At 52.2% G+C, this 26572-nt stretch overlaps 3 protein-coding genes across 8 annotated transcripts; all 3 read left to right on the plus strand.

The window, feature by feature from the left end:
• Window positions 1-250: 250 nt before the first annotated feature.
• Window positions 251-6291, plus strand: LOC134565478 (keratin, type II cytoskeletal 4-like). The gene is made up of 9 exons (XM_063425066.1): window positions 251-942; window positions 1652-1869; window positions 2942-3002; window positions 3388-3483; window positions 3575-3739; window positions 3973-4098; window positions 4801-5021; window positions 5229-5263; window positions 5365-6291. Exons 1-9 carry the CDS (start codon window positions 451-453, stop codon window positions 5613-5615), a joined length of 1665 nt encoding a protein of 554 aa, XP_063281136.1. The 5' UTR covers window positions 251-450; the 3' UTR covers window positions 5616-6291.
• Window positions 6292-10450: 4159 nt separating this feature from the next.
• On the plus strand, window positions 10451-15918 carry LOC134565489 (keratin, type II cytoskeletal 6C-like). Its single transcript, XM_063425077.1, has 9 exons — window positions 10451-11167; window positions 11783-11997; window positions 12181-12241; window positions 12536-12631; window positions 12765-12929; window positions 13832-13957; window positions 14206-14426; window positions 14815-14849; window positions 14934-15918. The coding sequence occupies exons 1-9, from the start codon at window positions 10544-10546 to the stop codon at window positions 15251-15253; spliced, it is 1863 nt and encodes a 620-aa protein (XP_063281147.1). The 5' UTR covers window positions 10451-10543; the 3' UTR covers window positions 15254-15918.
• A 4607-nt stretch (window positions 15919-20525) lies between these two features.
• Window positions 20526-24688, plus strand: LOC134565491 (keratin, type II cytoskeletal 3-like). 6 transcript variants are annotated; one of them, XM_063425085.1, is made up of 10 exons: window positions 20526-21119; window positions 21890-22104; window positions 22261-22321; window positions 22481-22576; window positions 22745-22909; window positions 23019-23144; window positions 23347-23567; window positions 23920-23954; window positions 24039-24128; window positions 24207-24688. In XM_063425085.1, the coding sequence occupies exons 1-10, from the start codon at window positions 20526-20528 to the stop codon at window positions 24362-24364; spliced, it is 1761 nt and encodes a 586-aa protein (XP_063281155.1). In that variant the 3' UTR covers window positions 24365-24688. The 6 variants fall into 6 exon arrangements, with proteins under 6 accessions (XP_063281155.1, XP_063281151.1, XP_063281154.1 ...); XM_063425081.1 differs by having other exon boundaries at window positions 24039-24134; window positions 24192-24687; XM_063425084.1 differs by having other exon boundaries at window positions 24039-24104; window positions 24177-24686.
• Window positions 24689-26572: the final 1884 nt, after the last annotated feature.

Here is a 26572-nt window from a genome sequence, read left to right on the forward strand (position 1 = left end):
GGAGCCTGGGTTTGTGTTGGAATTCAGTGAACCCAGTGCCTGGTGTCAGGCTGAAAATGACAGATTTAGCTAAAACAAGGGTTTCCCTCGAGGGCGTGACACCTCAGAGAGCTCTCGGGGCTTTGTGCTGAGTGACAGCCGCGGCCCAGGGAATTTGAGTTGGAGTTCGGCTCCAACACCAACAGTGCTTTTGTTTTTCTTTACTCTCTGGGGAGTGTTTGCCAGCAGGTCATGGTTGTGGCAAAGTGAGGAAGGCGTCCTTTCAAACCTGCAAACAATGAGAGTGAAACAACCCCTGAAAAATGACATCTCCACTCCCCCCTGGCACAGACCCACTCCCTGAGCCCATAAAAACAGGGGACCCGGCAGTTGCTCCCACAGGACTTGGCTCCTCTCGCCTTCCAAGCTTCAGCCTCAGCCCTTGGCTCAGAATTTTGGGGACCCTCCACCATGTCTCGCCAGTCCTGCGCTCTTGGCAAGGGGTTCAGCTCCAGCTCTGTGTGTTTCGGGGGCAGGAACAAGGTCACGTTCGGCCCCATGCCCCGTGGAGGATGCCGAGGATCCGGTGGCAGCTTCAGCAGCAGGAGCCTCTATTCCCTGGGGGGCAGTAAAAGCACATCCCTGGGAGGATTTGGGGGCGCTGGTGGTGCCTGCAGAGGCTTTGGTGGGCAAGGAGGCTTCGGCTTTGGGGCTGGAGCAGGATTTGGGGGCGGCTATGGTGCGGGGTGCTTTGGTGGAGGGCTCGGCGGCGGCTTTGGCGGAGGATTCGACGGCCAGGGCTTCCCCCCGTGCCCCCCGGGTGGCATCAGGGAGGTGACCATCAACCAGAGCCTGCTGGCCCCCCTCAACCTGGAGATCGACCCCGAGATCCAGAAGGTTCGGACGCAGGAGCGGGAGGAGATCAAGAAACTCAATGACAAATTCGCCTCCTTCATCGACAAGGTTTGGAGGGGCTTCGCTCCGGGGTCGGCTCTGGAGGGTGGGAACGACCAGGAGATGCTCATCCAGTGGCACCCAGAACTGGGAACTGCCCAAATCACCATAAACTGAAGGTGTTTGGGGCTGTTTTTGGGGGAAAATGGGCTATTTTAAGGGGAACATTAGGTTACTTCAAAGGAGAAGGTGAAATTTTTTTGGCATTTGGGGCTATTTTTAATGGGATTTTGGGTGCTTCAGGCTACTTTTAAGGGAAAGATGTGATTTGGGGTGACTAGGGCTGTTTTAAAAGAGAAGGTGGGATTTTGGGGGGTAATATTTTTAAGGAGATGTTGGGATTTGGGGTGTTATGGGTTATTTTTAAGGAGAAGGTGGGATATGTAGTGATTTAGGCTATTTTTAAGGAGTTGATTGGACTTTTCAGATGTTTTAGTCTATTTTGAAGATGTTGGGACTTTTTTGGCTATTTTGAACAAGAAGATGCCAAACCCATGAAGTTCAAAGTGTTTCTCCTGTTTGTAGGCTCCAGAACTGGGGAGGGGACGTGACCCCCTTTTGTCCACTGACCCCATCCAATCCAGTCCTCCCTGTTTCACAGGACTGGGGAGTTATCACACATATAATGGGAACAAAATATGGAAAACACATGGGGGGAAAAATCAACAAAAATATGGGATTTTGAAGGGAGAATCCGACTCTTTCCCCACCTGTTTAGGTCCGGTTCCTGGAGCAGCAGAACCGAGTCCTGGAGACCAAGTGGAAGCTGCTGCAGGAGCAGGGGGGCACAGGAACGGGGGGCAGGAGCCTGGACCCCTTCTTTGAGACCTACATCAGCGGGCTGAGGAAGCAGCTGGATTGTCTCTCCAGTGAGAAGCACCAGCTGGAAACCGAGCTGAAGAGCTTCCAGGACATGGTGGAGGACTTCAAGACCAAGTAGGTTGTTCGGGGTGTCTGGTGGTGAATAAATAGAGAGAAAATCTCACTTCAAACAGCCCCAAAATTAGAAATACTGATAACAATCGTCAATATTGATTTTTTTCTTCTGACAGTTGGAAAATGTTAAAATGTTTTGGGTGAAAAGTGGTGCTTTTTCAAGGTGTTTCTCAATTTATCTCAGACTTTCCTGAAGGAGGATCCTCCACTCTTTGTTTTCCTCCAGAAGGAATTCCTTAAGAATCAGTGACATTATGATTCAAAGAATAATCAGTTGCTAAACCCAACTCTAATTTCCTTGTGGATTTCCTCACGATTCCTTCACATAATATCATTCAGGAATTGAGGATTTCTGTGGAAGGTTGACATGAAGTAAAAAAAGGAAAGGAAAAATAAAAATTGTTTTCCTACTGTTATTATAATATATAATTTATTTTAGACTATAAATTTATTTTAGTCTAAAAATTTATTTTAATCTAAAAATTTATTTTAGCCTATAAATGCGAACATAAAATGTGTCCAGGTGGAAAAAGTAGAACAAAGACTGGAGAAATTAATTCCCTTGAGGAATTACAAAAGACAGTGGGCAAGGAAGTCAGGGAATCATCGGAACCCACAAGACCTGGGATCAACAAGAGGTTGCTGGTGAAAATTGATTTTATATTTGGAGACGAGCATCTGGAAAATTTGGGTTCATTTGGAATTCTGGAGTGTCCTGTGCAGGGCCCAGAGCTGAACTCGGTGATCCCTGTAAGTCCCTTCCAAATCAGGAGATTCCCTGACACCTGTGAGGAGCTGAAGGTTCTTGGATCTCACAGAAGGAACTTGGAGTGGCTGCAAATGCCAGGACTCACTTCAGCAGAGCCAGAATTCCTCTTTCCAGGCTTTCCTCACCCAGGTGCAGGAGCCAGGGCTTGTCCTGAACGGCGCAGTGCAATTCCCTGTCCATAAATCTCCCTCGTGGCAGATCTATTTTTGCCGAGTTTACGAGTCTGAGGCCAACAATGTTCATTAGCCTGAGCCGGAGCCAAAGCAAGCAGCCAGATTCCATCTCCCTCCTTCCCATCCACAGGTACGAGGAGGAGATCAACAAGAGGACAGCAGCTGAGAACGAATTCGTGCTCCTGAAGAAGGTCAAGTCCTTGTTTTTTACCGAAAGGGCTCCAAGAGAGCTGGAGGGGGACTTTGGACAAGGGCATGGAGTGACAGGAAAAGGAGGAATGGCTTCCCACTGCCAGAGGGCAGGGATAGATGGGAAATTGGGAAGATGTTCTTCCCTGTGAGGGTGGGGAGGTCCTGGAATGGATTTCCAAGAGAAGCTGAGGCTGCCCAACCCCTGGAAGTGTCCAAGGCCAGGCTGGACGGGGCTTGGAGCAACCTGGGAAGGTGTCCCTGCCCACAGAAGGGGGTGGAATTGCATTTAAGGTTCCTTCCAACCCAGACCATTCCACGATTCCATAAAATTTCAGATTAACGAGCGTGTGCTGGGCAGGTTTTCTCATCCCATTTCTGCTGCAGGACGTGGATGGAGTCTACATGACCAAGGTGGAGCTCCAGGGAAAACTGGATTCTCTGTCAGATGAGATCAACTTCCTCAAGTGTCTCTACGAGGCAGTGAGTATTCCAGGGACACCAGGACAGGGGAGGGTTGTGGCACCACGAGGAGGCTCTGGAAGGGCTGAATCCGGGTTGGCCTCACCTGCAGGAGCTGTGCCAGATGCAGAAGACTGTGTCTGACACCTCGGTGGTGCTGTCCATGGACAACAACCGCAGCCTGGACCTGGACAGCATCATCGCCGAGGTGAAGGCGCAGTACGAGGAGATCGCCAACCGCAGCCGCGCCGAGGCCGAGGCCTGGTACCGGTGCAAGGTGAGGGTGGCACACACTGCTGGGCTTCTCCAGCGTCCAGTGGGGGTGGGAGAGCTACTGATGGCAGCTCAGGGCATGGCAAGATCCAGAATGTTGCCGGTGCTGGTCCATCTAGAGTGGATACAGCACAGGCTTGCTCTCCTTGGCGTCCCCGCGGTGACGCGGGAGCAGCTGTGGGATCACAGTGGTCACACAGCCCTGCTCAAGGTGCTCCTCCTGCTCCATCCCACCAGTACGAGGAGCTGCAGGCGACCGCGGGCAAGCACGGGGACAGCCTCAAGGACACCAAGATCGAGATCTCAGAGCTCAACCGCGTCATCCAGAGGATCCGGGCGGAGATCGAGAACGTGAAGAAGCAGGTGGGGGTCATGTTTTTTTTGAGTAATGGGGAGGACCTCTTGGTCATGCCCTTCAGAAATTTCCTGAAGGGAAATAAGCGTGGTGGGAATGGCTGGGTGTGGGAGAGACCTGGGAATAGCTGAGCCTGAGTGGCTCTGGCACTTATTGCCCAGAGAAATTATGGATGCCCTATCTGTCACGGTTGGACACAAAATAAAAATGCTCGACTCCAGTCAGGAGGCAGAAGAGAATCAGAAGGTTTTATTTACAATTAGTTCAGCCTTTTTATAACATTCTGCCCTAAAAAGGCACTTTATTGGTGCATAGAATGGACACCTCTCTCCATTGGTTAAGTAACAAAAGCAACACCTGGGGGAGAGGTTGTTATGGGAAAGGAAAGTTGTTAGAAATGTTATGAGAAGAACGGCTATTTAAACAAATTTGGCTGGGAAAGGAGAAAATTGCTGAAAAGTTTCCCTTGGAAAAGCCAGCAACCCTCAGGCTTCAGAAACATCAGGCCCATATCCCATCCATGGAAGTGTCCAAGGCCAGGTAGGACGTGGCTTGGAGCAACCTGGGATAGTGAAAGGTGTCCCTGCTCATGCTCTGGATCATCTTTAAGGTCCTGTCCAGCCCAAACCATTACACCTTTCTCTGATCATGGTTTCATCTCTCACCGGCTGCCTCCACCCCACTCATCCCACCCGTGTCTCGCCCTCCAGTGTGAGACCATTCAGACGTCGATTGCGGACGCGGAGCAGCGCGGGGAGGTGGCTCTCAAGGACGCCAGGGACAAGCTGACCGAGCTGGAGACAGCCCTGCAGAAAGCCAAGGCCGACATGGCCCGGCAGCTCCGGGAGTACCAGGAGCTGATGAACGTCAAGCTGGCCCTGGACGTGGAGATCGCGACCTACAGGAAGCTGCTGGAGGGCGAGGAGTGCAGGTGGGTGGGGTACAGCAAGAATTCCAGTGTATCCCAATCACTCAGTGGGAAAACTGTGTACCATCACCTTCACAAAACATTAATGGTGTTGTCACAGCCATGGACCGTGGTCCTGTGGCTGTGCCAATGGACCAATCCTGACTTCCTGGGGCTGGACCCCTCCAGATGCTCTGGCTGGATCTGACGCTCCGTCTCTTTCCCTTGCAGGATGTCTGGGGAGTGCCAGAGCTCCGTCAGCATCTGTAAGTACTGTTCCCACGGGAGTGTGGCGGGCTGGGATCGGTGCTCCCAAACTTGTTGGTGGCACCAGAGGTAACCTGGTGCCTTTTGTTCCTCCCTGCAGCCGTGGTGGGCGGCAGCAGCTCCGTGGGAGGCGGATACAACAGCGGATTGTGCCTTGGAGGAGGAATGGGCTTCGGAGGCGGGAAAGGCAGCTGCAGCACGGGCGGTGCTGGTGTCTGCTTCAGCCTGGGAGGGGGCGGGTTTGGTGCCGGGGGTGGATTTGGCTCCCTGGGTGGGGGATCCAACTCGGTGGTGGTGGGGGGATCTAGCACCATCCTGAAGAACAGCGGCTCCACCGCCCGGAGGGTGTAGGAAAGGAATCAACCCCGACCCCGGCAGCCAGAGGAGAAAGGCAGCAAGTACACGATGACCCCCAAAGACCACTGAGTGATGGGCACACCTGAAACCACCACTCAGACTGTGGGCAGAAGACAAACATGGCCAAACCCATCTGCCAAGGACTCAGATTCCCAACAGCAGCCAAGAACAGCTCAATCCCTCGTGCTCCCCTCCAGCTGCTGCACATCGAGGTGCCCAGGTCTCCTTGGGGAGCGGGACCTGCCCACCCATGAGGAGCCCCAAAACTGGCTGGGTGAGCCTGTGGAGCAGCACCCTCCCAGCAAGAGCTGCCCAAGCCCAGGCAGGAGGGGAATGGATCCAAGCGCAGCTCCGGGTGTGCAGGGAAGCCTCGGCCTCTCTCAGGCTCCTGTGCTGGATCCAGCCGTGGTGCAACTTTAATCAGCGCCGCTCATCAGCCGCAGCTCAAGCTCCAAAGCAGAATTTCCTCCTGGTGCCTCGGCCCAGCTGAAGATGTTTCTCACCCAACCGACTTTCAGTTTGCTTTTTCCCCCCAAGTTTCATTCGGGCTGTTGTAAAATGTTTATTTTTACTCAGGGTTCACCTTTTCCTTGGGACCATGGCAACAATCGTGTGTGTTTGCTCAAGTCTTTCTCCTTGGCATGTGCAATCCCCCAATAAACATGAGAGGCAGAAACCTGGTGTGGTTTTCTCCCCGACCAAAGAGTTTCATGTTGGAACAAGTCTCGTCTCCTGACGAGATCTGAAAACATTTCCTGACTTTCTCCTGCCCTTTGAAGTCTGAATTTAAAGGAGCTCGGGTGAAGGTGCAACCGGGTCTCCTCTCACTTCCCTCTGTCTCCAAAAATGTGGGGAGTTTGTGAATTTTTCAGGAATAAGGAGGGTCTCACCGGGGAGGTTGAAGGGACTTTGGGTGCAGGGTGACAGTGACACTGTCAGGGATGTTTTTGGTGACAGCCCTGGGAACGAGCCCACTCCTGGCAGAGAGAAAGAGGCAGCCCCTGGATCCTCCTCTCTGTCCTGCAGGATCTCTGGACGTGGCAGAGATTTTTGTCCCTCCACTGTCCCCACCAGATCTGAGCAGACTTTCAGACTCTGTGGATTTTAGGAGACTCTTCCCTTCCTCCTTCTCTTCTTAAGCCCTTTCCATGCTGGAGTTGGCCAATTTGGGGTGTCCCACAGCTGTCTCACCTCTCCCTGGCCACTGTGCCTGACCACACAATGCCCACTCTGTCTTCTGAGGTGGCCCCAGGACTGCGGTGCCACACCTGGAGCTCCCAGGGCCCTCTGCACAGCTACAAGTGCTTTAGAGCATCCTACCACGGTTGAGGTGGGAGAAGGAAGAGTGGTCATCACCCCTCCAAACAATTTGGAGCTAATTCCTTGGTATCCACAGTTTTGGAGCCAGCCCTGCAGCTTCTCCTACTGTCTGGACTCACCAGGGTTCCATGGATTGCTCTTAAGGCATCTCCAAAAGGTAACTGAGACTGTGGGAAGCGCGAGACCTTCCCCCTGCCCTGCTCCATCAAACCCCACCTCTCCCAAAAGCAGAGTATTCACATAAATTTTGATCCCCAGACTCCTGTTGTGGTTTGACCTCTTGCCTAGGAGGCCTTGAATCGCATCCCTGGCCGACCACAGTCTGTGCTTGGGGTGACTCATCCCATTTCTCCTGTTCTGCTCTGAGCTGGTAAAGGCTGAAGACATCCAGTACCAGCAGCGGCAGGCGGGATGTCACAATGGAATGTCACAACGCTGCCAGCACGGGCTTGTCACTGCCTGGGTGGGGACATGGTTTGAGCCATGGTTAAACATGAGGGAAGTTGTAAAAGTGACTTGAAGTGGTGTTGAATGAAAAGGCACTGACTCCCCTTGGAGTCACCCCAATCCCTGGGAGTCACCCCAATCCAAACTCACTTCCAGCAGTGACTCCTGCCCGAGGAGAGACAAAGGGCTTCTCCAGGAGCACAAAGGACAGTTGCTAAAACAAACATACAGGAAGATCCCTCCCCTTTTGTTCCTGGGATGGCACCAGCAATTAGGGAAAAATTCTCCCAGGCCGGACACAGAAGCGATATAATTCCTGCCTCTGGTTGGAGGGGAGAAAATGTTTTCCACTGAAAATAGGATTGGATTCATCAGGGTTTGTCCCTGCTCATGGCAGGGGATAGACCAAGATGAACTTCAAGGTCCTTTCCAGCACAAATCATTCCATGATTCTGTGATTTCATGGTTGCCTCTTAGTTATTCAAGGCCTGTTTATTTTCACAGCATCATGGAACAGTTTGGGTGGGAAGTGACCTCTGAAGGTCCTTGTCCTTCACTGGGGGCTTCAGGAGAGCCGTAGAGGGACTTGGAAAGGGCCTGAAATGATGGGATAAGGGGTGATGGCTTCCAGCTGGAAGAGGGCAGGATTAGATGGGATATCAGGAAGGAATTCCTCCCTGTGAGGGTGGGGAGGCCCTGCAATGGATTTCCCAGAGCAGCTGCGGCTGCTGCATCCCTGGAAGTGCCCAAGTCCAGGCTGGACAGGGCTTGGAGCAGGAGGGCGCCCCTGCCCATGGCAAAGGTGCGATGGAAGGATCTTTCCACTCCTTTCCCACCCAAGCCATCCCAGTTTGGGCCAGGAGGTGATGTCGATACCCAAACCCGGGTTGATTTCCCAAGCTTGGCTGGAGCTGCGGCCGTGACTCAACGCTCGGCGTTATCTCTGCGCGGCGCTCGGGGCCCTGCCATTTGCTGACTCGGGAACTCTCCTCCCCTGGGAACGGGAGAGCTCTCAGATCGTCTCATCCCGCCCACAGGAGGAGGAAAAAACAAAAAAATCCCAACGAAAATCCCCCTGGAAAGCGTAACCAGAGGTTTAATAATGCTGAGGGAGGCAGGTCTTGCCTGGGCTATTGAGGGACAGTGCCTCAGCCCCCATTTTTAGCATCTGTGTATTGATTTCTTGTCTACTTTTTTATTTATTGCCTATAAAACCCTTTGTCCAACCCCCAACCCCGCTCCCCCCCATTCCTTTGCTTTTTACAGTGAGGTTTTGATATTATATATTCATTTTTTCAAAAGTAGGATTTGATGATCATGAAGGTCTTTTCCAGTCTTAACACTTCTATGATTCCATGATTTTTCTTAGCCTTATCCACCCCCCCCAAACCTTCCTGAGTCCTCCCAGACCCACACAGGTCCTGGAGGTGGGATAAACACATGGAATGTCAAGTTTTCCAGTGGAAATGCCAGTTTAGCTGCACGTCCGGGTCCCAAGGCACTTTTGGAAATGGGTGTCTGGGCGATATTTTTAGAGGTATTTAAACATCTGATGATACCAGAAGTTGCTGGTGTGGATTTTCCAGAAGCTCTTAATTAACATGTGTCCTGTGAGAATTGAGAGCTTCACCAGACGGCTGCCAGCACAGTTAGGTGCCTCCAGAGCAGTGGGTTTGGACTCCAATATGTCCTAGGTGGCTTTAAAATGTTGAAAAGTAATTAAAATAATTATTTTCTCTAGAAAAAAAGAAAATGAGCCCAACTGTTGTTTGAAAGGCAAGGCAAAAGGGTGGATCTGTGATGGATTTTTGTATTAAATGACTTACAGAGTCAGCCTGAATCATTCCATGGGTGGTGCATGCCCAATCCTTGGAAATGTCCAAGGCCAGGTTGGACGAGGCTTGGACCCACCTGGGATAGTGGAGAGTGTTCCTGCCCATGGCAGGCGGTGGAACAAGATGGGCTTTAAGGTCCTTTCCAACCCAAGCCATTCTGCTTGGAATTCTGGAATTCTGTGAGGGATCACAGTCGGAATCCATCCTCAGCCGGGGATTGGAACTGGAGAATTCGGACAAAATACTGCCTTCCTAAAATCTATATCTGCCAAAGATATGTTTGCATATAAACACCCAAATAAATGAAACAGCCGGAAAGAATGGAGATTCCTCCAAGCCCTGTGCTCTCCTCATTTCCACATCTCTATAAACGAGCTCAATTAATTGCATTTAAATTGCTCCAGGGTGTGTAATGCGGGCAGCAAAGTTTGGGATCCCTCCTCCCGCTGCATTCCCGGGGCTGTCCCTCCATCTTCCTGCATGTCCCACCACGGCAGCAGTGCCTGGTGTCTCCTCGTGGTCCTGAAGCTTTCAGAAAATCCTACACAGGTTTCCCAGCTGGGGTATTTCCTCACTAGTGCTGAGATTATCTTGGCATGAAGACAGGGGGACGTGTTTTAGTCCAACAATAAATGAATTTCCAGTGCCAGCACCGGCATCTCGTCACTGGTGAGGTTTTATTTATCAAAAAGGTGCAGAGCCTCATCAAAATGCAATTTGCTGAGCCCTGGCTGTATATTGAGAAACTCAATTCTCTGAGCCAAAGGCAATTTTCCAAGTAAAAAGGAGGCTGAGGGTGTAACTTAGGTGTGTTTTGGGAATTGTGAAAGCTGGGCTACAACTTGGCATGAGCCGCGGTGCCTGCCTGCAATGGGGCTTTGGAGTGAGAGATTTAAAGATAAATACAAGCAGGGAAACAACCCCAGTGGATGAAAGGTGGAAAAAAAAAAGCCTGGTGTGTTCTGGGGAGGCTCTTGCTGCTCTACAACGTGTAGGATTCCTTAGTCATGGAGCGCTGGGAGCCCCAGTTGGATTTTTTTTTTGCTTTTCTCCTGCATTAGAGGGTGTGTTTCTGGGTAGGGTCAATGTTTGGCAAATTGGAGATGGAAATCTTTAGCCACACCACGCTGATGAAGACAGGACCTGTCTCCTCCTTCACGCCCATGCAGACCCAGCCCATCTCCCAAAACACATAAAAGGGAGCATCCGCTGCCCTCCAGCCAGAGGGACTGACTTCCCTTTTTCCACCCACCTGCTCACCCACAAACCTGTCAAGCGCCTCAGCTTCTCCGCTCCTGGCTCTTTTGAGGATAACCAGCCATGTCTCGTCAGTCTGTCTGCAGGAGCTTCGGAGGGGGCAGCAGGAGGGGCTTTAGCTCCTGCTCCGCCATCGGCGGCGGCTTCGGAGGCGGCGGCCGCAGCAGGAGCAGCTACAGCTCGTACTCCATGTCCAGGGGGTTCGGAGGAGGAGGACGCTGCGGGGGCTTCGGCAGCCGGAGCCTCCACAACATGGGGGGCAGCACTAGGATATCCATGGGCGGGTGCTACGGCGGCTACGGCAGCAGGATGGGCGGCTTCGGCGGGAGCTACGGGGGTCTCGGTGGCTTTGGGGGCGGAATGGGCGGAGGAGGAGGAGGAATGTGCGGCTTTGGAGGAATGGGTGGAGGTGGAATGGGCGGTGGAGGAGGAATGGGTGGCTTCACTGGAGGAATGGGTGGCTTTGGTGGCGGCATGGGTGGCGGAGGAATGGGTGGCTTTGGTGGCCCAGGCTTTGGCATGGGTGGCCCCGGGAGAGGCGGCCCTGGCATCCAGCCGGTGCAGATTGACACAACCCTCCTGCGCCCGGTCCATGTGGAAATTGACCCCCAAATCCAGCAAGTTAAAAACCAGGAGAAGGAGCAGATCAAGACCCTGAACAACCAGTTTGCCTCCTTCATTGACAAGGTGAGAGGGTGGGACTGTGCCTGGTTAAGGGCAAAATTTGGAGGAACTTCCAAGCTGTGCAGAAATGTCCTTCTAGAGCTAAATCCCAGCAGGCAGAGAAGCTTGAGCAGAGCCTTTTCATTAAGGGAAGAGATGGGAATCTCTCCTCCACAGGAGATCAAAGCGATGTCTCCAGGGCTTTCATCTGCCCTGTTACACCAAGCTTTACTCTGAGGTTACTCTCGCAAGCAGGTTCAACACCTCCAACCTCCGCAGGTTTCGGGCACAGATTCTCCCTCCTCCACCACTCTCTGCCCAAAAAACCTCCCATTTAAGTATTCATTTATATATTCTTCTCTTTGTCTTCAAAGCTCCAGGCTTTTAAATCCAGGCCAGAGACTGCCTGTGATGGGGATGGACTTGGAGTAAAGACAATGTGTAAAAGCTCCTTTGAGTAGAAAATTATTAGAAATTTCCTCCTTTTCCCAATGTTGCAGCTTAGGCACCAACAGAAATTTAAAAAACCAGAGTTAATTGGTTCTCTCATCACCATGCAAATCTTTCTGAGTGATGCAAGAGATGTTTTGGTGGGAGCTGTTCCCCTGTGACAGTGGGTCCTCTGTGTCGTGGATGCAGGTCCGATTCCTGGAGCAGCAGAACAAGGTGCTCTCCACCAAGTGGGAGCTGCTCCAGCAGCAAGGGCCGATGGGGCCCAGGAAGAACCTGGATGTGATCTTTGAGAATTACATCCAGAACCTGCGGAGGCAGCTGGATTCAATCCTGGCACAGCGGGGCCAGCTGGAGTCGGAGCTGCAGAACATGCAGCAGTACGTCGAGGATTACAAATCCAAGTGAGTGTGGAGCCAGGAGCAGCTCAAGCAGCTTTTTGGTCACTTTAATTTTCCCCAACTGTTCTTATGGTGATAGTTTTTCAAATATTTTAATTTAGGGAATTTTTTTTTCCTTTTAGTTTGCTTCTCATGGCCTTAGGCAGGAAAGTCCAGGAACTCAATTTGCACTTTTCCTCTCCACAGGTATGAGGAAGAGATCAACCGGCGCACAAGCGCTGAGAACGAGTTCGTGGTGCTGAAGAAGGTGAGTCACAGGCACCACAAAACAATCCCTCAATATTTGGCTTTACCTGTGCTTGAATGGGAATTGTGGAGTTTTTTAAGGTCTTCCAGCTGATATCTGGAATCCCTTAGACTCAATTTGCATGATTGAATGACACCATAACATTAATTATTTATATGTATGATTATGGAATTATATGCAAACATAATGATGTCCCAGTGAATAACAACAAACCCTCAGCACAGACAGTGATTCCCACAAGCCTGAAAGATTCCCAAGAGGAAACAAAACTTTTCTGTGGGATCTTTCCTTTAGGATGTGGACAGTGCCTACATGAACAAAGTTGAGCTGGAAGCCAAGGTGGGAGCTCTGACAGACGAAATCAACTTCCTGAGGTGCATCTACGAGGAGGTAGGAGCTCTGTCTTCTCCAGGGGGCCACAATTTTCATCAGGTGTGGTGTGGCCAAGGACACTGAGGTTGGATGGGGTGCCTGGGTGGATTTCAGCTTGAGACGGTGCCTCTGAGTCATGTCTTGGTTGCAGGAGCTGTCTCAGATGCAGACAATCAGCCGGGACCTGTCAGTGGTGGTGTCCATGGACAACAACCGGCACCTGGACCTGGACAGCATCATCGAGGAGGTGCGGCGCCAGTACGAGCAGATCGCCCAGAGCAGCCGGGCTGAGGCCGAGGCCTGGTACCAGAGCCAGGTGAGTCAGGGAGCAGCCGAGACTCCTGGGTGTGGCATTCACAGTAATTTATGGCTGGCTGAGACACCTTCTCAAGCTAACGGGGCTGGAGCTCGTGGTGTAAGGAAGGTCCAGAGGGACTGAGCTGCTTTTGAGGGATCTGACTCAGTGTTCCCAATGCATGCTAAACTCACTGAGGTGGCACAAACTGATGCCTTGAGAGGCTCCCTAAACAGGGGCTAGACAGTGCTAAAAGAATAAAGTCGGTATTTATTAAAAAGGCCTTCAAAGAATACACCTTAGGCAGTACAAGAGCATGGCTGAGGCCACACCCAAGATGGACGATGGGTCACGAGTTTTTACACTTTTATACATTTTGGTCCATTTACATGTTGGGGTTAATTGTCCAATTACAGCTTCAGGTTATGAAGTCCCATCCTCCCTGGTTGCTCTCCTCAATTCGCTGTTTATACTTTTGGGGCCTGAAGCTGCAGTGGTGCCCTTGGTTCTGGGGCTGGAAAAGGATTGTTTTGTCCAACTAAACTGTGAGGAGAATTTGCTAACACTTTACATGAAGTTCAGAGCTATATACTAAAGCTGTACACAACCTGGATAATATGAAAGCTAAAACTGAAGGCATCAAAACCTCTCAATAAAAGCAGCCCCAAGTGCACCTTAATGAGGAAATCCCAGCCCAAGTGGATTTTCAGAAGCCAAGAGATGATTTTTTAGTGTCACTAAAATCCATTTCAAAGTCCAAACCCCATGACTGAGCCCCAGAGCCACCCCTGAACACTGAGCTGGGCATCCATCGGCAGAACAGTGGGCCCCCATAGAGTCACCCAACCCTTGAAATGGGGACAAACCTCCCAGAGGCACCAGGAGTGTGTTGCTGATGGGTCGCTCTGTCTCGGTGCCACCAGTACGAGCAGCTCCAGAGCACGGCCGGCCGGCACGGGGACAACCTGCGCAACACCAAGATGGAGATCCAGGAGCTGACCAGGAACATCCAGAGGCTGCGGGCTGAGATCGAGAACGTGAAGAAGCAGGTGGGGGTGTTTGGTGTCTCAGGGATGAGACCGAGGGCAAGAAGAAAGGAAGGGGCTGGTTGGTGTCTGGGGGGAAGGTGGCAGCAGGTTGGATCACAAAAGGCCATGAGTGTGGTGGAAACCTTTCATCACCCCAAGCTCACTTTATGCAGATGTTTGTTTGCCTCCTGATTTCTCCTCTTGGGGATCTGAGGACTGGTCCTTAGGAACAAAATGAGGCCTGAGAAAGGTCCTGTTGTGCTCCCCAGAACCAGCAGCTGCAGGCAGCCATCGCTGAGGCTGAGGAGAGAGGGGAGATGGCCCTCAAAGACGCCAGGTTGAAGCTGGAGGAGCTGGAGAGCGCCCTGCAGAAGGACAAGGAGGAGCTGGCTCGCCTGCTGAAGGAGTACCAGGAGCTGCTGAACACCAAGATTGCACTGGATGTTGAGATTGCCATGTACAGGAAGCTGCTGGAGGGAGAGGAGAACAGGTAAACAACTGAGCTCCCACTGGGTGTTGGGATCTACCCTGGACACCCGGAACATTGACAGAAATCCCAAACCAATTCTTTGGGCTGACAGGTGGAAGTTATGATTGATGCTGTGTGGGTTGTTTGAGGGGCCAGGACCCATAACTGTCTCCCCAGGGGTGGCAGAGCTGCTGCCCCATCTCTGTCACTGCTGACTTTGAAATGAACCCGAAATCTGGAGAAACCTCATCGTAAAGAGGAAATGCCCTTTCCCTCCTCCAATCGTTCAGTGATTCCAAAGCGGCTTAGGAGGGTGAAACAGGAAAATGATTTGATAGTGGAAACACAGTTTAAAGCTTTTACAACCTCTCTTTTATTGGGTAATTAAAATGTCCAATTTCCCTCACAGGCTGTGCAACGACAGCATGTCCAACGTCAATGTCTGTAAGTATCTGCCCTGGGCTCCTTCGGAAGGGGTGGAAATTGTTCTTTTGGGCAGCAGGTGAGTAACCTGTGCTTCTCTTCCAGCGGTGGTGGGCAGGACGACCATCTCCGGAGGCAGAGGAGGCATGGGAGGAGGATTCGGAGGCAGCGGCATGGGAGGAGGATTCGGAGGCAGCGGCATGGGAGGAGGATTCGGAGGCGGCAGCGGCATGGGAGGAGGAATGGGAGGAGGTGGCATCTGCGGAGGAGGCAGCATGGGCGGCAGCTGCGGCATGGGGGGAGCCATGTACGGTGGGGGCTTCTCCTCCGGCAGCGGAAGGATGTGTGGCTCCGGTGGGGGATCCTCCTCTGTGCGGAGATGCGTCACCACCACCTCGGTCAAATCTTCGGGGGTGAGATTCTGAGCCCCGAAGGCTGACAAGGAAAGAAGCACCTCCCGTGTCCTGCTGACAGCAGCCCAGCCTGCCAAAGCCCAGCTCCGGTGTCCTGCAATGGATGAACGCCGTCCCTCCCACCCAGCTCCTTCCAGCTCCTGTTCCCACACGGGGTTCTGGTGGTGATGCCGTGGGTGTCCCGGCACCGGGAGCTGCCTGGCAGGAGGGGCCGCTCTGCCTTCCTTGCTGTGTTGTACATTTCTTGTGGCAAATGTGTATAAACCCCTCTGTCCTCCTCTCTCCTCCTGCTCTGTGTCCCTGGGGTGCTTCTGTGTGTGTCCATCCTGCTATTCCCTTTGCAGGCCTTTGGGGTCAGGGTGGGTGTGGGGCAAGCGGGACTCGTTCCTTGGAGAGGGAGCACCTCAGGCGGTGGCCAGAGAGATGAGCTGGCCCGGGGTGGAGCTTCTGGGCAGCTTTTCTTACTTGGGAGCCCCAGCAGGAGCTTCCCTGGAGCTCTGGCTTCCATTCCATTGTCCCGGCTCTCGGTGACACCTGGGACACCTCACACACACTGGGACTATCCCTCTGGAGACCAAAATTGTGCCCAGCTCCTCTGACACAGTGCAAGACATATTGTCCCCACCTCCCCTCCTCCTCTGTGGGCTGCCCTCCTTCCTTGGGATGTTGCCATTCCCAATAAATTGCAGAATAATCCATGATGTCATTGTGTTGCTGCTTTGGGAGCTGTTCTGGGCAGGGTGGGAGAGGGGGTTGTTCTTCTGCCTGTCCCTGTGTTTTGAGGGAACAGATCCGTGGTGGGGATGGACCAGGGCAGGTGGCACAGCTCAGATGGTGCTCTTGACTCACCTGGAGGCACAATCCTATCTCTGGAATGGTGGAGATCTGGGTCCTCCAGCTAAGCAATGAGAAATAAGAGCCCAGGTCAGAGATCTGGAATCACTGAATAATGGAATGGTTTGGGTTGGAAGGGACCTTAAAGATCATGCCATTCCACCCCCCTGCCATGAACTGTCGGAGTCTAGAACATTCCTCTGGCCGCCCTGGAGGGTTTGGAGACCGGACAGGGGGTCTGGGATCTGTCCAAGGGGCTCAGGCAGCCTCACACAGAGCCCAGGAGGGCACTGCCTCTGATCCCTGCCATGGCAGTGAATGCCCACAGTGTGTGAAGAATCACAAGCTGAGAGAATTCAAAATAAGCAGTATTTAGTTAATCACAGAGTGCAAATGTAGAATTTAGGATTTTTAGTTTATGGGTTTAAAGAGGCGAGAGAGAGGAATTGGGGAGTGGTCCCGTCCTCCTTGTTCTTGTTCTCATCCCCCATTTTCTGCTAAATTGGATCACAAGGATTGGTTTAGAGTAGAAATGACAGGTTAACATAGGTAGTGAATATTGGTAAGATTCTGTAAATAAAAAGTTCCTTGTGGACGTGGTTGGGTCAGGGAATGGTACAAAGGGTCCGGGACCCTCTGACCCGCCCAGTCCTGCCGCGTGTCCTGCTCTGCTGGGGACGCCCTGCAGAGCTGGGAAAGAACTGAGATAATGTACCCTGCCAGGGATGCCTGGCAGAGCTGAGAAAACTGATAAATAATGAAGAATAAACAACCTTGGAAACATGCACTGGCTGACTCAGCTTGTCATCTCTGGCTCTGGAAACACTTAGGGCTAAAGAAGACAAAAAACCTTATTACCTCAGGGAACAGCAACCCCAAGGAGAATCTCAGGGAACAGCAACCCTGAGAATGAACAGGGACATCTTCCACTAGAGGGGAGGTGTCGCACCCCTTGGACAGACCAATGTAAGGAAGCTGTTGCTTCTGAGGTTCCTTTGGGATTGTCTCCAGGTGCAGAAGACTTTGACCTGTGCCGGGTGAAGGAGGTGGCACCAGTGCTGCCATGTGCAGTGGTGCGAGGGCAGGTGAACACGGATCAGGACGCTGGCCAGGCACCTGCCACTGGCTGCAGCCAGCCACAAACTCATGTGCCCCAGGATGAGCCACGATTCCAGGCTCATCCTGAAATCAGGATGAGCCATGATTGCAGCCGTGGGAACACAACGGGCTGGGAAGGTGTGATTCACCCCCATCCATGAGCTTGGGTCCCGTCCTCTCCCTGAGAAGCTGATTAATTCCTCAGTGGCTCATCCTTGCTCCAAGAGCAGGAGGGAGAGATTTGGAGGAGCTCAGGAGAGGATTTGGGAGGGGAGTCTGGAGTGTTTGATCTGAGCTGTGCTGTGGTTCCTTCACCACCTGGAGAGATCAAAGAGGCAGCAAACGCTGTCGGTGGTGGTTCAAGAGTCCCACAACAGCCTCTGGGAGCTGCTGATGTTCTCAGAGTGTGTCAGGAAGCTGCAGACTGAGGGAGAGGGCCAGGAGAGGCAGCAGGGAATGACTACAGGCTTTTTGGAAGAGAAAATTCTCCCATTGGGAGCACAGCAGGAGGGTTCCAGGGTTGGGGAATGCAGCTGGATTTGGCTCAGATAAAGATGCTGAGAAGGCTCTCAGAGACTGCTGTTGTGCCAGGAGCAGTTTGAGGTTCATCTTGGGGCAAGAGTCACCTGTTTTGGTGCTTCATTTTAAGAGTCTGTTTCTTCTCAGCTTTACAATCCTGAACACAGCATTGTAGTGCCGAGTGTTGAGTCGCTGCAACACCTCCTCAGTGCAAGATCCATGATGGAAGCTCTTGGCTGGGTCACATTGGAAGCTGGAGCTGGGCTTGGTCTCCATCCACGTTTTCTGCCGAGCTCACATTTTCCCTGGTGTTGATCTTACCATGTTCAACTCCTTGTGCAAGAGATCTGAAGGATCAGCTTGGTGTCGAGTCTCACCTGAAGGAGGCCAAAGTGACTCCAGGTTTGGAATAATCTGCACATCTTGTCTCAAGACGTCAGGGTGACTCAATCTGGGCGTCTTATCTGCAGGAGCTGAGTGTGGTCAGCACCCAGGCATCTGGCTGACTTTGCAGATCTTCCTCCTCCTCGTGGAACCTCCTCGTGGGATGTTCCAGCGAGGTCCTGGTGCCTCCATACCATGGGCTTGGCAGCTGGGAGGGAGGCCAGGAGAAGGGACAAACCTGTTTGCTCCACCTAAACCTGAGCCCCTCTGCAGCTCCCCCGGGATGCTGGTCAGGAGTGAGTGTGCTGGACTGCAGGACAGTCTGGAGAGCTCAAATCTCCATCTGGGAGATGACCCTGGAGAAACCAGCCCATCTTGACTGCAGCTGCTTTTGGAAGGGAGGGTGTCCCCTCCATGCTGTGGGGTGCTGTCCATTCCCCAGCTGCAGGAACACACACCTGGTAACTTCTTGCCAACCCTGGTCACCCTGGTTGGTCTCCCTCAAAGCTGGATAACCTTGTCCCTCAAGGGTGGGATAATCCTTGGCCAACTCCTGCCTGAGTCCACTGAGGGTGGGAGAACCCTTGGATAAGCGTTTTTTGAGTCCCTCATGGGTGGGAACAATCCTTGGCCAACTCCTGCCTGAATCCCTTGAGAGAGGGATAATTCTTGACCAACCAGGAGTTAGGAGTGGGATAACTCTTGTTCAAGTGTTACTGAGCCCCCAAGTGTGGAATAACCCTTGGCCAACTCTTACCAAGTTCCTCAGGAGTGGGATAACTCTTGGCCAACCGTTGACTCCCTCAAGGGTGATGTTCTCCCCTCCCTCACACCCTGTTCATGCAGACCAGGGGGCTCAGCACCCCCGTCCCAGGGATTATCAGGGACATTTTGATTTCTGATGCCTCGTGATATTTCCAAACCACATTCAGTGGCCCAGATCTCATTGGAGGCTCTGAAAATTCATTCTGAAGGTCTGTGTTCATACACAGGTCTTTTGAATGACCTTAAGTTCATATTTTAAGTATTTCAAGGGCTAGAATGTGCAGTTTCTGTCATTTGTTTTATTACTTCTGTTGTGCTGTTTTCTAGGAAAATGTGAACATTATTTTCCATTTAATTTATTAAATGATTCAGGTATTTAATTGATAATATCAAGGTAGATAAAACTTTTAGAATGCCTCTTAAATAGTATTTACAGACTCGGCTTCCTTTTAAACTAGAATCTACTGTTTTTTGGAACACACCAATATTATTTATATTTTCCATAAATAATTAACATTTCATTTACATGCAACAGAAAAAAAAAGGGTTTATTTCAGACACATCCTGTAAAATACATTTCTAAACCACATTCTTAAACCACATTCCTTTCCCAATAAATTATTTGGAAGCAAAAGGTTATACTGTGCCTTGGGGGTTGTAACAGCTCCATTTCTCAACAGGTTTTTCCATATCAGTCATCTCATTTTTTGGGAAAAACCAGGTAAATCACAGGTCGTGGGATTCACCAGAGCAGCAGGAACCCCTCATCACTTTGAATTGTCCATCTGTCGCACCTCTTCCATAGTGTTTGTCTGTCTGTCCCTGACACTGTCACCACAGGGTTCCCAAGGTGTCCCCTCATTCCTCCTTAAGCTGTCACGCCCTGTCACCCTCAGAACACTGAGGAGAGCGAGATTATTCCAGGCTCCTTCTCCCCTCTGCTGCAGCATCATCCAGAGCCCCAGCTGGCAGTCGCAGATTTGCGGAGTTGCGAGTGGAGGGAATTTAGACTCAGGCAGAAGACACTCCCATTGTAGTGGCACCACACGCTCCAAGGAGGTGTTTTTCCTCTCTCGCAGGAGAATATGCTGAGTCTCCTCAAATTTTGGTGTCGTGAATTCCCATTCAGGATTGGGAAACATCTCCTGAAACTCCAAAGGCAACTTAACATATAAAATGGGGATTAAGGGTGTGTGTGAGGAATTGTGAAAGCCATATTATAGCTGGGATTTCATCAAAACTTTGCTGTTCTGTGTAGCTTTGATAGGGAGATCTCTATCTTGAATTATTGGGAGCCACTAATGAGGGCTGGATACCCAATGAGGGGGCGCAGAAAAGGGAATTATGGACAAAATTGATTTCCAAGATGTCATAAAGATATGAGAGTTCACTTAGTCACAGAGACCTGCCTCGATGCTTTTGTTTTATTCACCTCTAGATTACAGGGTGTGTTTCTGGGCAGCCCCAAATACAGCAAAGCTCATGGAAAATCTGTCAACAGCCCCGTGCTGATGAAAATATTAAATTGCTTTTCACCTTCACGCCCAAGCTGTCCCAGCCCACCTCCAGCAGCGGATAAAAGGGAATGCCCTGAGCTGTTGGAGCCAGACTTCTTTCTGCCCTCATCAGCTCTGTTGGTCTTTCTGCTCTTCTGGATTTTGATTCTGCTTGGAAAACACCAGCCATGTCTCGTCAGTCTGTCTGCATGAGCTTCGGAGGAGGGAGAAAGGGATTCAGCTCCTGCTCCGCTGCTGGTGGTGGCTTTGGAGGCTGCGGTGGCCGGAGCAAGACCAGCTACAGCTCGTACTCCTCATCCCGAGGAGGAGGAGGAGGACACTGCGGGGGGTTCAGCAGCCGGAGCCTGCACAACACGGGGGGCAGCAGAAGGATTGCCATGGGCGGATGCTACGGCGGCAGCAGCTACGGCAGCAGGATGGGCGGCTACGGTGGAGGGATGAGCTGCGGAGGAATGGGTGGTGGCGGAATGGGTGGTGGCGGAATGGGTGGCTTTGGTGGTGGAATTTGTGGTGGAATGGGTGGTGGGTCAGGAATGGGTGGCTTTGGTGGCGGGATGGGCAGTGGGGGAATGGGCGGAATGGGTGGAATGGGCGGCTTTGGTGGCCCGGGCTTCCCTGGAGGCATCCAGCCGGTGCAAGTTGACCCCAGCCTCCTGCGTCCGGTCCATGTGGAGATTGACCCCCAGATCCAGCAAGTCAAAAACCAAGAGAAGGAGCAGATAAAGACCCTGAACAACCAGTTTGCCTCCTTCATTGACAAGGTGAGAGTTTAGGACTGGGGTTTTTTGGGGGGTATGCTGTCAAATAACAAGGGTGTGGAATGGGAATTTATCAACAGCTGTTGGAGTAGTCAGACCAATGCCTCAGCATCAAGTTGTAATTAGTCAGGTTTTCTTAAGTAGCATCGAACAATAGAGGAGGTTTTGTGCTAATGGAAGTTTAAAGAGAACATCTGTAGGGTATTCTGGGGATTGTCTTGCCAAGGCACTTCTGCAGTCCCATTTTGGGTGATTCAGGGCAAAATCATCATTGTGAATTTATTTGTCCTAAGAGTTCTCATTGCTGGGACTTGCTTTTTTGATTAGACTTTCTTCTCAAAGCCTGATTCTAGAAACTTCAGAGCATTAAACCTTTTTCCAATACTCTTGGATTATTTTCAAGTAGAAGCCGAAGAAATAGACAATCTCTCCAAAGAGAATGCATGGGCAGTTAGGGAACAAAAAATTCATCTTTCTTGACTTCAGTGCTGGAAAGATGACGGCAAACTCCAAACCGAATGCTATGGAAAATTGGGATGGTATTTTTTACTGGCAACATCTCTTTGTCCCCAAGGGAGAAGTACAGAATGACTCAAAACTTAATGGTCTAATAATAGATAAATTAAATAATATTTCTCATGCACTTATGGAGCTTAAATGCCTGAATGAGACATAGATGGGGAGTGATTCTCTGGGCTCTCAAAGCTCCCGGGAGGTTTGAGCAGTGGGATTTCTCTCTGGTCAATGTCTCACACACCCGTTGTTGGCTGCAGGTCCGATTCCTGGAGCAGCAGAACAAGGTGCTCTCCACCAAGTGGGAGCTGCTCCAGCAGCAAGGGCCGTCGGGGCCCAGGAAGAACCTGGATGTGATCTTTGAGAATTACATCCAGAACCTGCGGAGGAGGCTGGATTCAACCCTGGCACAGCGGAGCCAGCTGGAGTCAGAGCTGCAGAACATGAGGCAGTACGTGGAGGAGTTCAAAACCAAGTGAGTGCGGGCACAGACAGGGAGGGACCGGCCAGGAGAGCAGAGCTGGTGCGGAGACCCCGTGGGGGGAGGGACCAGGGGTCTCAGAGCCTCACCAGGGGTCTCAGAGCCTCACCAGGGGTCTCAGAGCCTCACCTTGTCCTGCTCCCTCCACAGGTATGAGGAGGAGATCAACCGGCGCACGGCTGCTGAGAATGAGTTTGTGGTGCTGAAGAAGGTGAGTCCCGAGACACCAGCAAGGATGGGGTGAGGGGGGACAGGAGGTGAAGATGTGGGAAGGACTCAGCTCCAGGATGGGCAGATCCAAACAGGAAGAGCCAGCAGTTCTTGGGGGATGAGAGGAAGCCATGGTCCAATTCTGGGATCTTTCCTTTAGGACGTGGACTGTGCCTATATGAACAAAGTTGAGCTGGAAGCCAAGGTGGGAGCTCTGACAGACGAAATCAACTTCCTGAGGTGCATCTACGAGGAGGTAGGAGCTCTGTCTTCTGCCGGGTGAGGTTTTAATGAGGGTGTGGTGGCCAAGAACACTGAGGTTGGACTGAGCATCTTTGTGGGTTTGATCTGGAGAGGCTGTCTGGAGCTGCTGCTCTTGTCTCCCCTCATCAGACGGTGCCTCTGAGTCATGTCTTGGTTGCAGGAGCTGTCTCAGATGCAGACAATCAGCCGGGACCTGTCCGTGGTGGTGTCCATGGACAACAACCGGCACCTGGACCTGGACAGCATCATCGAGGAGGTGCGGCGCCAGTACGAGCAGATCGCCCAGAGCAGCCGGGCCGAGGCCGAGGCCTGGTACCAGAGCCGGGTGAGTTGCCGAGGGGTTGAGGCTCCTGGGACAGTCCCCGCTGTTTGGACCACCTGAGCTTTTTGGTCACTTGTGTCCCTGACGAGTGTCTTTGTCCCTGTGCCCGTAGTATGAAGAGCTCCAGAGCACGGCCGGCCGGCACGGGGACAACCTGCGCAACACCAAGATGGAGATCCAGGAGCTGACCAGGAACATCCAGAGGCTGCGGGGTGAGATTGAGAGCGTGAAGAAGCAGGTAAGGGACCATCAGCGCCTCACTGGGTAACAGCTGCTGGGTCAGTGTGGGGCTGGGTCGTGAGAGGGAAAGCAGTCATGAAAATTCATGCCCTTTGGAGGAGATGGATTATTTTTGTCTGTTTTCTCTCCAGTTTGTGCCATGAGAATGCTGCAGTGGAGGGTGGGCAGAAGGGATCTCACACTGGTTTTCTCTTCCTTAGAACCAGCAGCTTCAGGCAGCCATCGCTGAAGCTGAGGAGAAGGGGGAGATGGCCATCAAGGATGCCAGGAGGAAGCTGGAAGAGCTGGAATGTGCCCTGCAGAAGGACAAGGAGGATCTGGCTCGCCTGCTGAAGGAGTACCAGGAGCTGCTGAACACCAAAATGGCACTGGATGTTGAGATTGCCATGTACAGGAAGCTGCTGGAGGGGGAGGAGAACAGGTACTTAATTGGCATCTATTTGACTAAATTCTTGACAGATTATAAGACGTGTAGGTAAAACCCTTGAATCCACACCTAAAGATTGATTTTGTGTCATTCATGCTCTAATTCCCAAGTATCTAATAATTATATCAAGCATAATCATACTTAAGTGGGTTTTCCATTTTAATGTGAAGGTAAAGGTTGCTCATTTCTATAAAGAATAATTGAAAAATTCTGGAAAAAATATTGAACAGGTTGCAAATTTTTTTTAGAATAATTGAGAAATATAAATGTGTACAAAAAAGGGAAATTCTCAGCTGAAGTGCCATGCACTTCCTGGAGGAATAACTGGTCCCAATTTCCCTCACAGGCTGTGCAACGACAGCATGTCCAACGTCAATGTCTGTAAGTATCTGCCCTGGGCTCCTTTGGAAGGGGTGGAAATTGTTCTTTTGGGCAGCAGGTGAGTAACCTGTGCTTCTCTTCCAGCGGTGGTGGGCAGGACGACCATCTCCGGAGGCAGAGGAGGCATGGGAGGAGGATTCGGAGGCAGCGGCATGGGAGGAGGATTCGGAGGCGGCAGCTGTGGAATGGGAGGAGGATTCGGAGGCGGCAGCGGCATGGGAGGAGGAATGGGAGGAGGTGGCATCTGCGGAGGAGGCAGCATGGGCGGCAGCTGCGGCATGGGGGGAGCCATGTACGGTGGGGGCTTCTCCTCCGGCAGCGGAAGGATGTGCGGCTCCGGCGGGGGATCCTCCTCCGTGCGGAGATGCGTCACCACCACCTCGGTCAAATCTTCGGGGGTGAGATTCTGAGCCCCGAGGGTTGACAAAAAAGAAGCACCTCCCGTGTCCTGCTGACAGCAGCCCAGCCTGCCAAAGCCCAGCTCCGGTGTCCTGCAATGGATGAACGCCGTCCCTCCCACCCAGCTCCTTCCAGCTCCTGTTCCCACACGGGGTTCTGGTGGTGATGCCGTGGGTGTCCCGGCACCGGGAGCTGCCTGGCAGGAGGGGCCGCTCTGCCTTCCTTGCTGTGTTGTACATTTCTTGTGGCAAATGTGTATAAACCCCTCTGTCCTCCTCTCTCCTCTTGCTCTGTGTCCCTACTGCCCTTCCTCCGTGTGCGTGTCCTGCCCTCCTTCCCAGGGATGTCGCCATTCCCAATAAATTGCAGAGAACATTCACGATGTTATTGTGTCACTGCTTCGGGACCCACTCTGGGCAGGGTGGTTCCTGCTTTGGGAAGGAAGCTGGTCCCTTTGTTGGGAAGCTGGGGGTCGTTCTCTGCCCAGTGTGTTGTACCTGTGCTTTGATGGAGCCAAACGGGTGGGGGTGGAGCAGGGCAGGCCCCCCAGCTCAGGTGGTGGCTGACTCTCACCTGAAGGCACAAATCCAGGTGGTGGGTGCTGGATGCTCAATTCACACAATGCTCACCAACTCAGTGAGCCAGCAGAAGACCAAACTCAGGAGTACAGGAGCATGCTCGATTTTTAGGCATCTCCTGACATAAGGAATCACCCAGTTCATCTCTGGAATCCTGCAGAGTTATTGCCACAGCAGATTCTGCAATTGTTGGGTCTGGAAACCTCCAGTAAAGGGGTCCAGCATCTTCCCAGTCACTGAGCTAATACGGGCTGCTCTGTCCCAGTTTTGGGGACTCAGCTTTAGGCACACAAAGACACTCAGTGCCTCAGTGCCCCTGTCACGTCTCTCCAGATGTGGCAACACTCCAGTTCACGAAGCTCAAGGAAAGGGACTGTCTCAATCCCTCTTGGATTCTGGAAGCTCAAAGGGTCTGCTGAAACCCGTGTCCTGGGATGTAGGCAGGAACGTTCCCAGTGCCTCATGGCCTGACCAGTAGAGAGCCACGGGGGCTAATGGATGATGAGAATCAGCAGCAGCAGGTGGGAGCCAACATTGGAACAGTCTCGTCTGAATTTCCTGCCTCCAAATGGTCTTGGGGTTGTGACAAGGGGGTGTCAGGGTAGGAGCCCCTTGGGTGGGAGAGCTGGTGAACATGGATAACAATGGATCAGGATGTTGGTCCAGCACCTGCCTCTGGTGCACACCTGGGCTGTGGGATGGCCGGGTGGGACGCACAGCTGGGCAGAGAGCAGGGGGAGCACAGGCAGCATCCCTGACCAGCCGTGGGAACATGACAGGCTGGGAAGGTGTGATTCACCCCCATCCATGAGCTTGGGTCCCATCCTCTCCCTGAGAAGCTGATTAATTCCTCAGTGGCTCATCCTTGCTCCAAGAGCAGGAGGGAGAGATTTGGAGGAGCTCAGGAGAGGATTTGGGAGGGGAGTCTGGAGTGTTTGATCTGAGCTGTGCTGTGGTTCCTTCACCACCTGGAGAGATCAAAGAGGCAGGAAACGCTGTCGGTGGTGGTTCAAGAGTCCCACAACAGCCTCTGGGAGCTGCTGATGTTCTCAGAGGGGTCGGGAAGCTGCAGACTGAGGAAGAGGTCCAGGAAAGTGAGCTCTTGGAAAAGGGAGTTCTCCCCACTTTGAAGGGTGCTGGAGCTGGGATTGTGGCTGGATTTGGCTCAAATAAAGATGCTGAGTAGGCAATGCCTGTGCGAAGCTGGTGTTGTGCCAGGAGCAGTTTGAGGTTTGGCTTGGGGCAAGAGTCACCTGTTTTGGTGCTTAATCACCAGTTTCAGTGTTTAAGAGCCTGTTTCTTCTAAACTTTACAATGAACTTTACATGGCGTTGCAGCGCTGCTGTGAGGAGTCATTGCGACACCTCCTCCGTGCTCTTGGCTGGGTCGGGTTGGAAGCCGGAGCGTGGCTTGGTCTCCATCCCTGTTTTCTGCCGAGCTCACATTTTCCCTGGTGTCGACGATTCTGCTGCGCGCAGCTCCTTGCGCAAGAGATCTGAGGGCACAGCTGGAGCCCAGCTGCCGGTCGAGTTTTACCTGGAGAAGGCTCAGGTGACTCCAGGTTTGGAATAATCTGCACATCTTGTCTCAAGACGTCAGGGTGACTCAATCTGGGCGTCTTATCTGCAGGAGCTGAGTGTG

Source organism: Prinia subflava, unplaced genomic scaffold, assembly GCF_021018805.1.
Source record: "Prinia subflava isolate CZ2003 ecotype Zambia unplaced genomic scaffold, Cam_Psub_1.2 scaffold_52_NEW, whole genome shotgun sequence".
NCBI classification, from domain to species: domain Eukaryota; kingdom Metazoa; phylum Chordata; class Aves; order Passeriformes; family Cisticolidae; genus Prinia; species Prinia subflava.

Coding starts and splice junctions, on each gene's coding strand:
- LOC134565478 (XM_063425066.1), top strand. CDS start 451: ATGTCTCGCCAGTCCTGCGCTCTTGGCAAGGGGTTCAGCTCCAGCTCT. Junction 943..1,651: donor TCGCCTCCTTCATCGACAAG/GTTTGGAGGGGC, acceptor CCACCTGTTTAG/GTCCGGTTCCTGGAGCAGCA. Junction 3,484..3,574: donor TCAAGTGTCTCTACGAGGCA/GTGAGTATTCCA, acceptor CCTCACCTGCAG/GAGCTGTGCCAGATGCAGAA.
- LOC134565489 (XM_063425077.1), top strand. CDS start 10,544: ATGTCTCGTCAGTCTGTCTGCAGGAGCTTCGGAGGGGGCAGCAGGAGG. Junction 12,632..12,764: donor TGAGGTGCATCTACGAGGAG/GTAGGAGCTCTG, acceptor TCTTGGTTGCAG/GAGCTGTCTCAGATGCAGAC. Junction 12,930..13,831: donor AGGCCTGGTACCAGAGCCAG/GTGAGTCAGGGA, acceptor CGGTGCCACCAG/TACGAGCAGCTCCAGAGCAC.
- LOC134565491 (XM_063425080.1), top strand. CDS start 20,526: ATGTCTCGTCAGTCTGTCTGCATGAGCTTCGGAGGAGGGAGAAAGGGA. Junction 22,577..22,744: donor TGAGGTGCATCTACGAGGAG/GTAGGAGCTCTG, acceptor TCTTGGTTGCAG/GAGCTGTCTCAGATGCAGAC. Junction 23,145..23,346: donor TTGAGAGCGTGAAGAAGCAG/GTAAGGGACCAT, acceptor TCTCTTCCTTAG/AACCAGCAGCTTCAGGCAGC.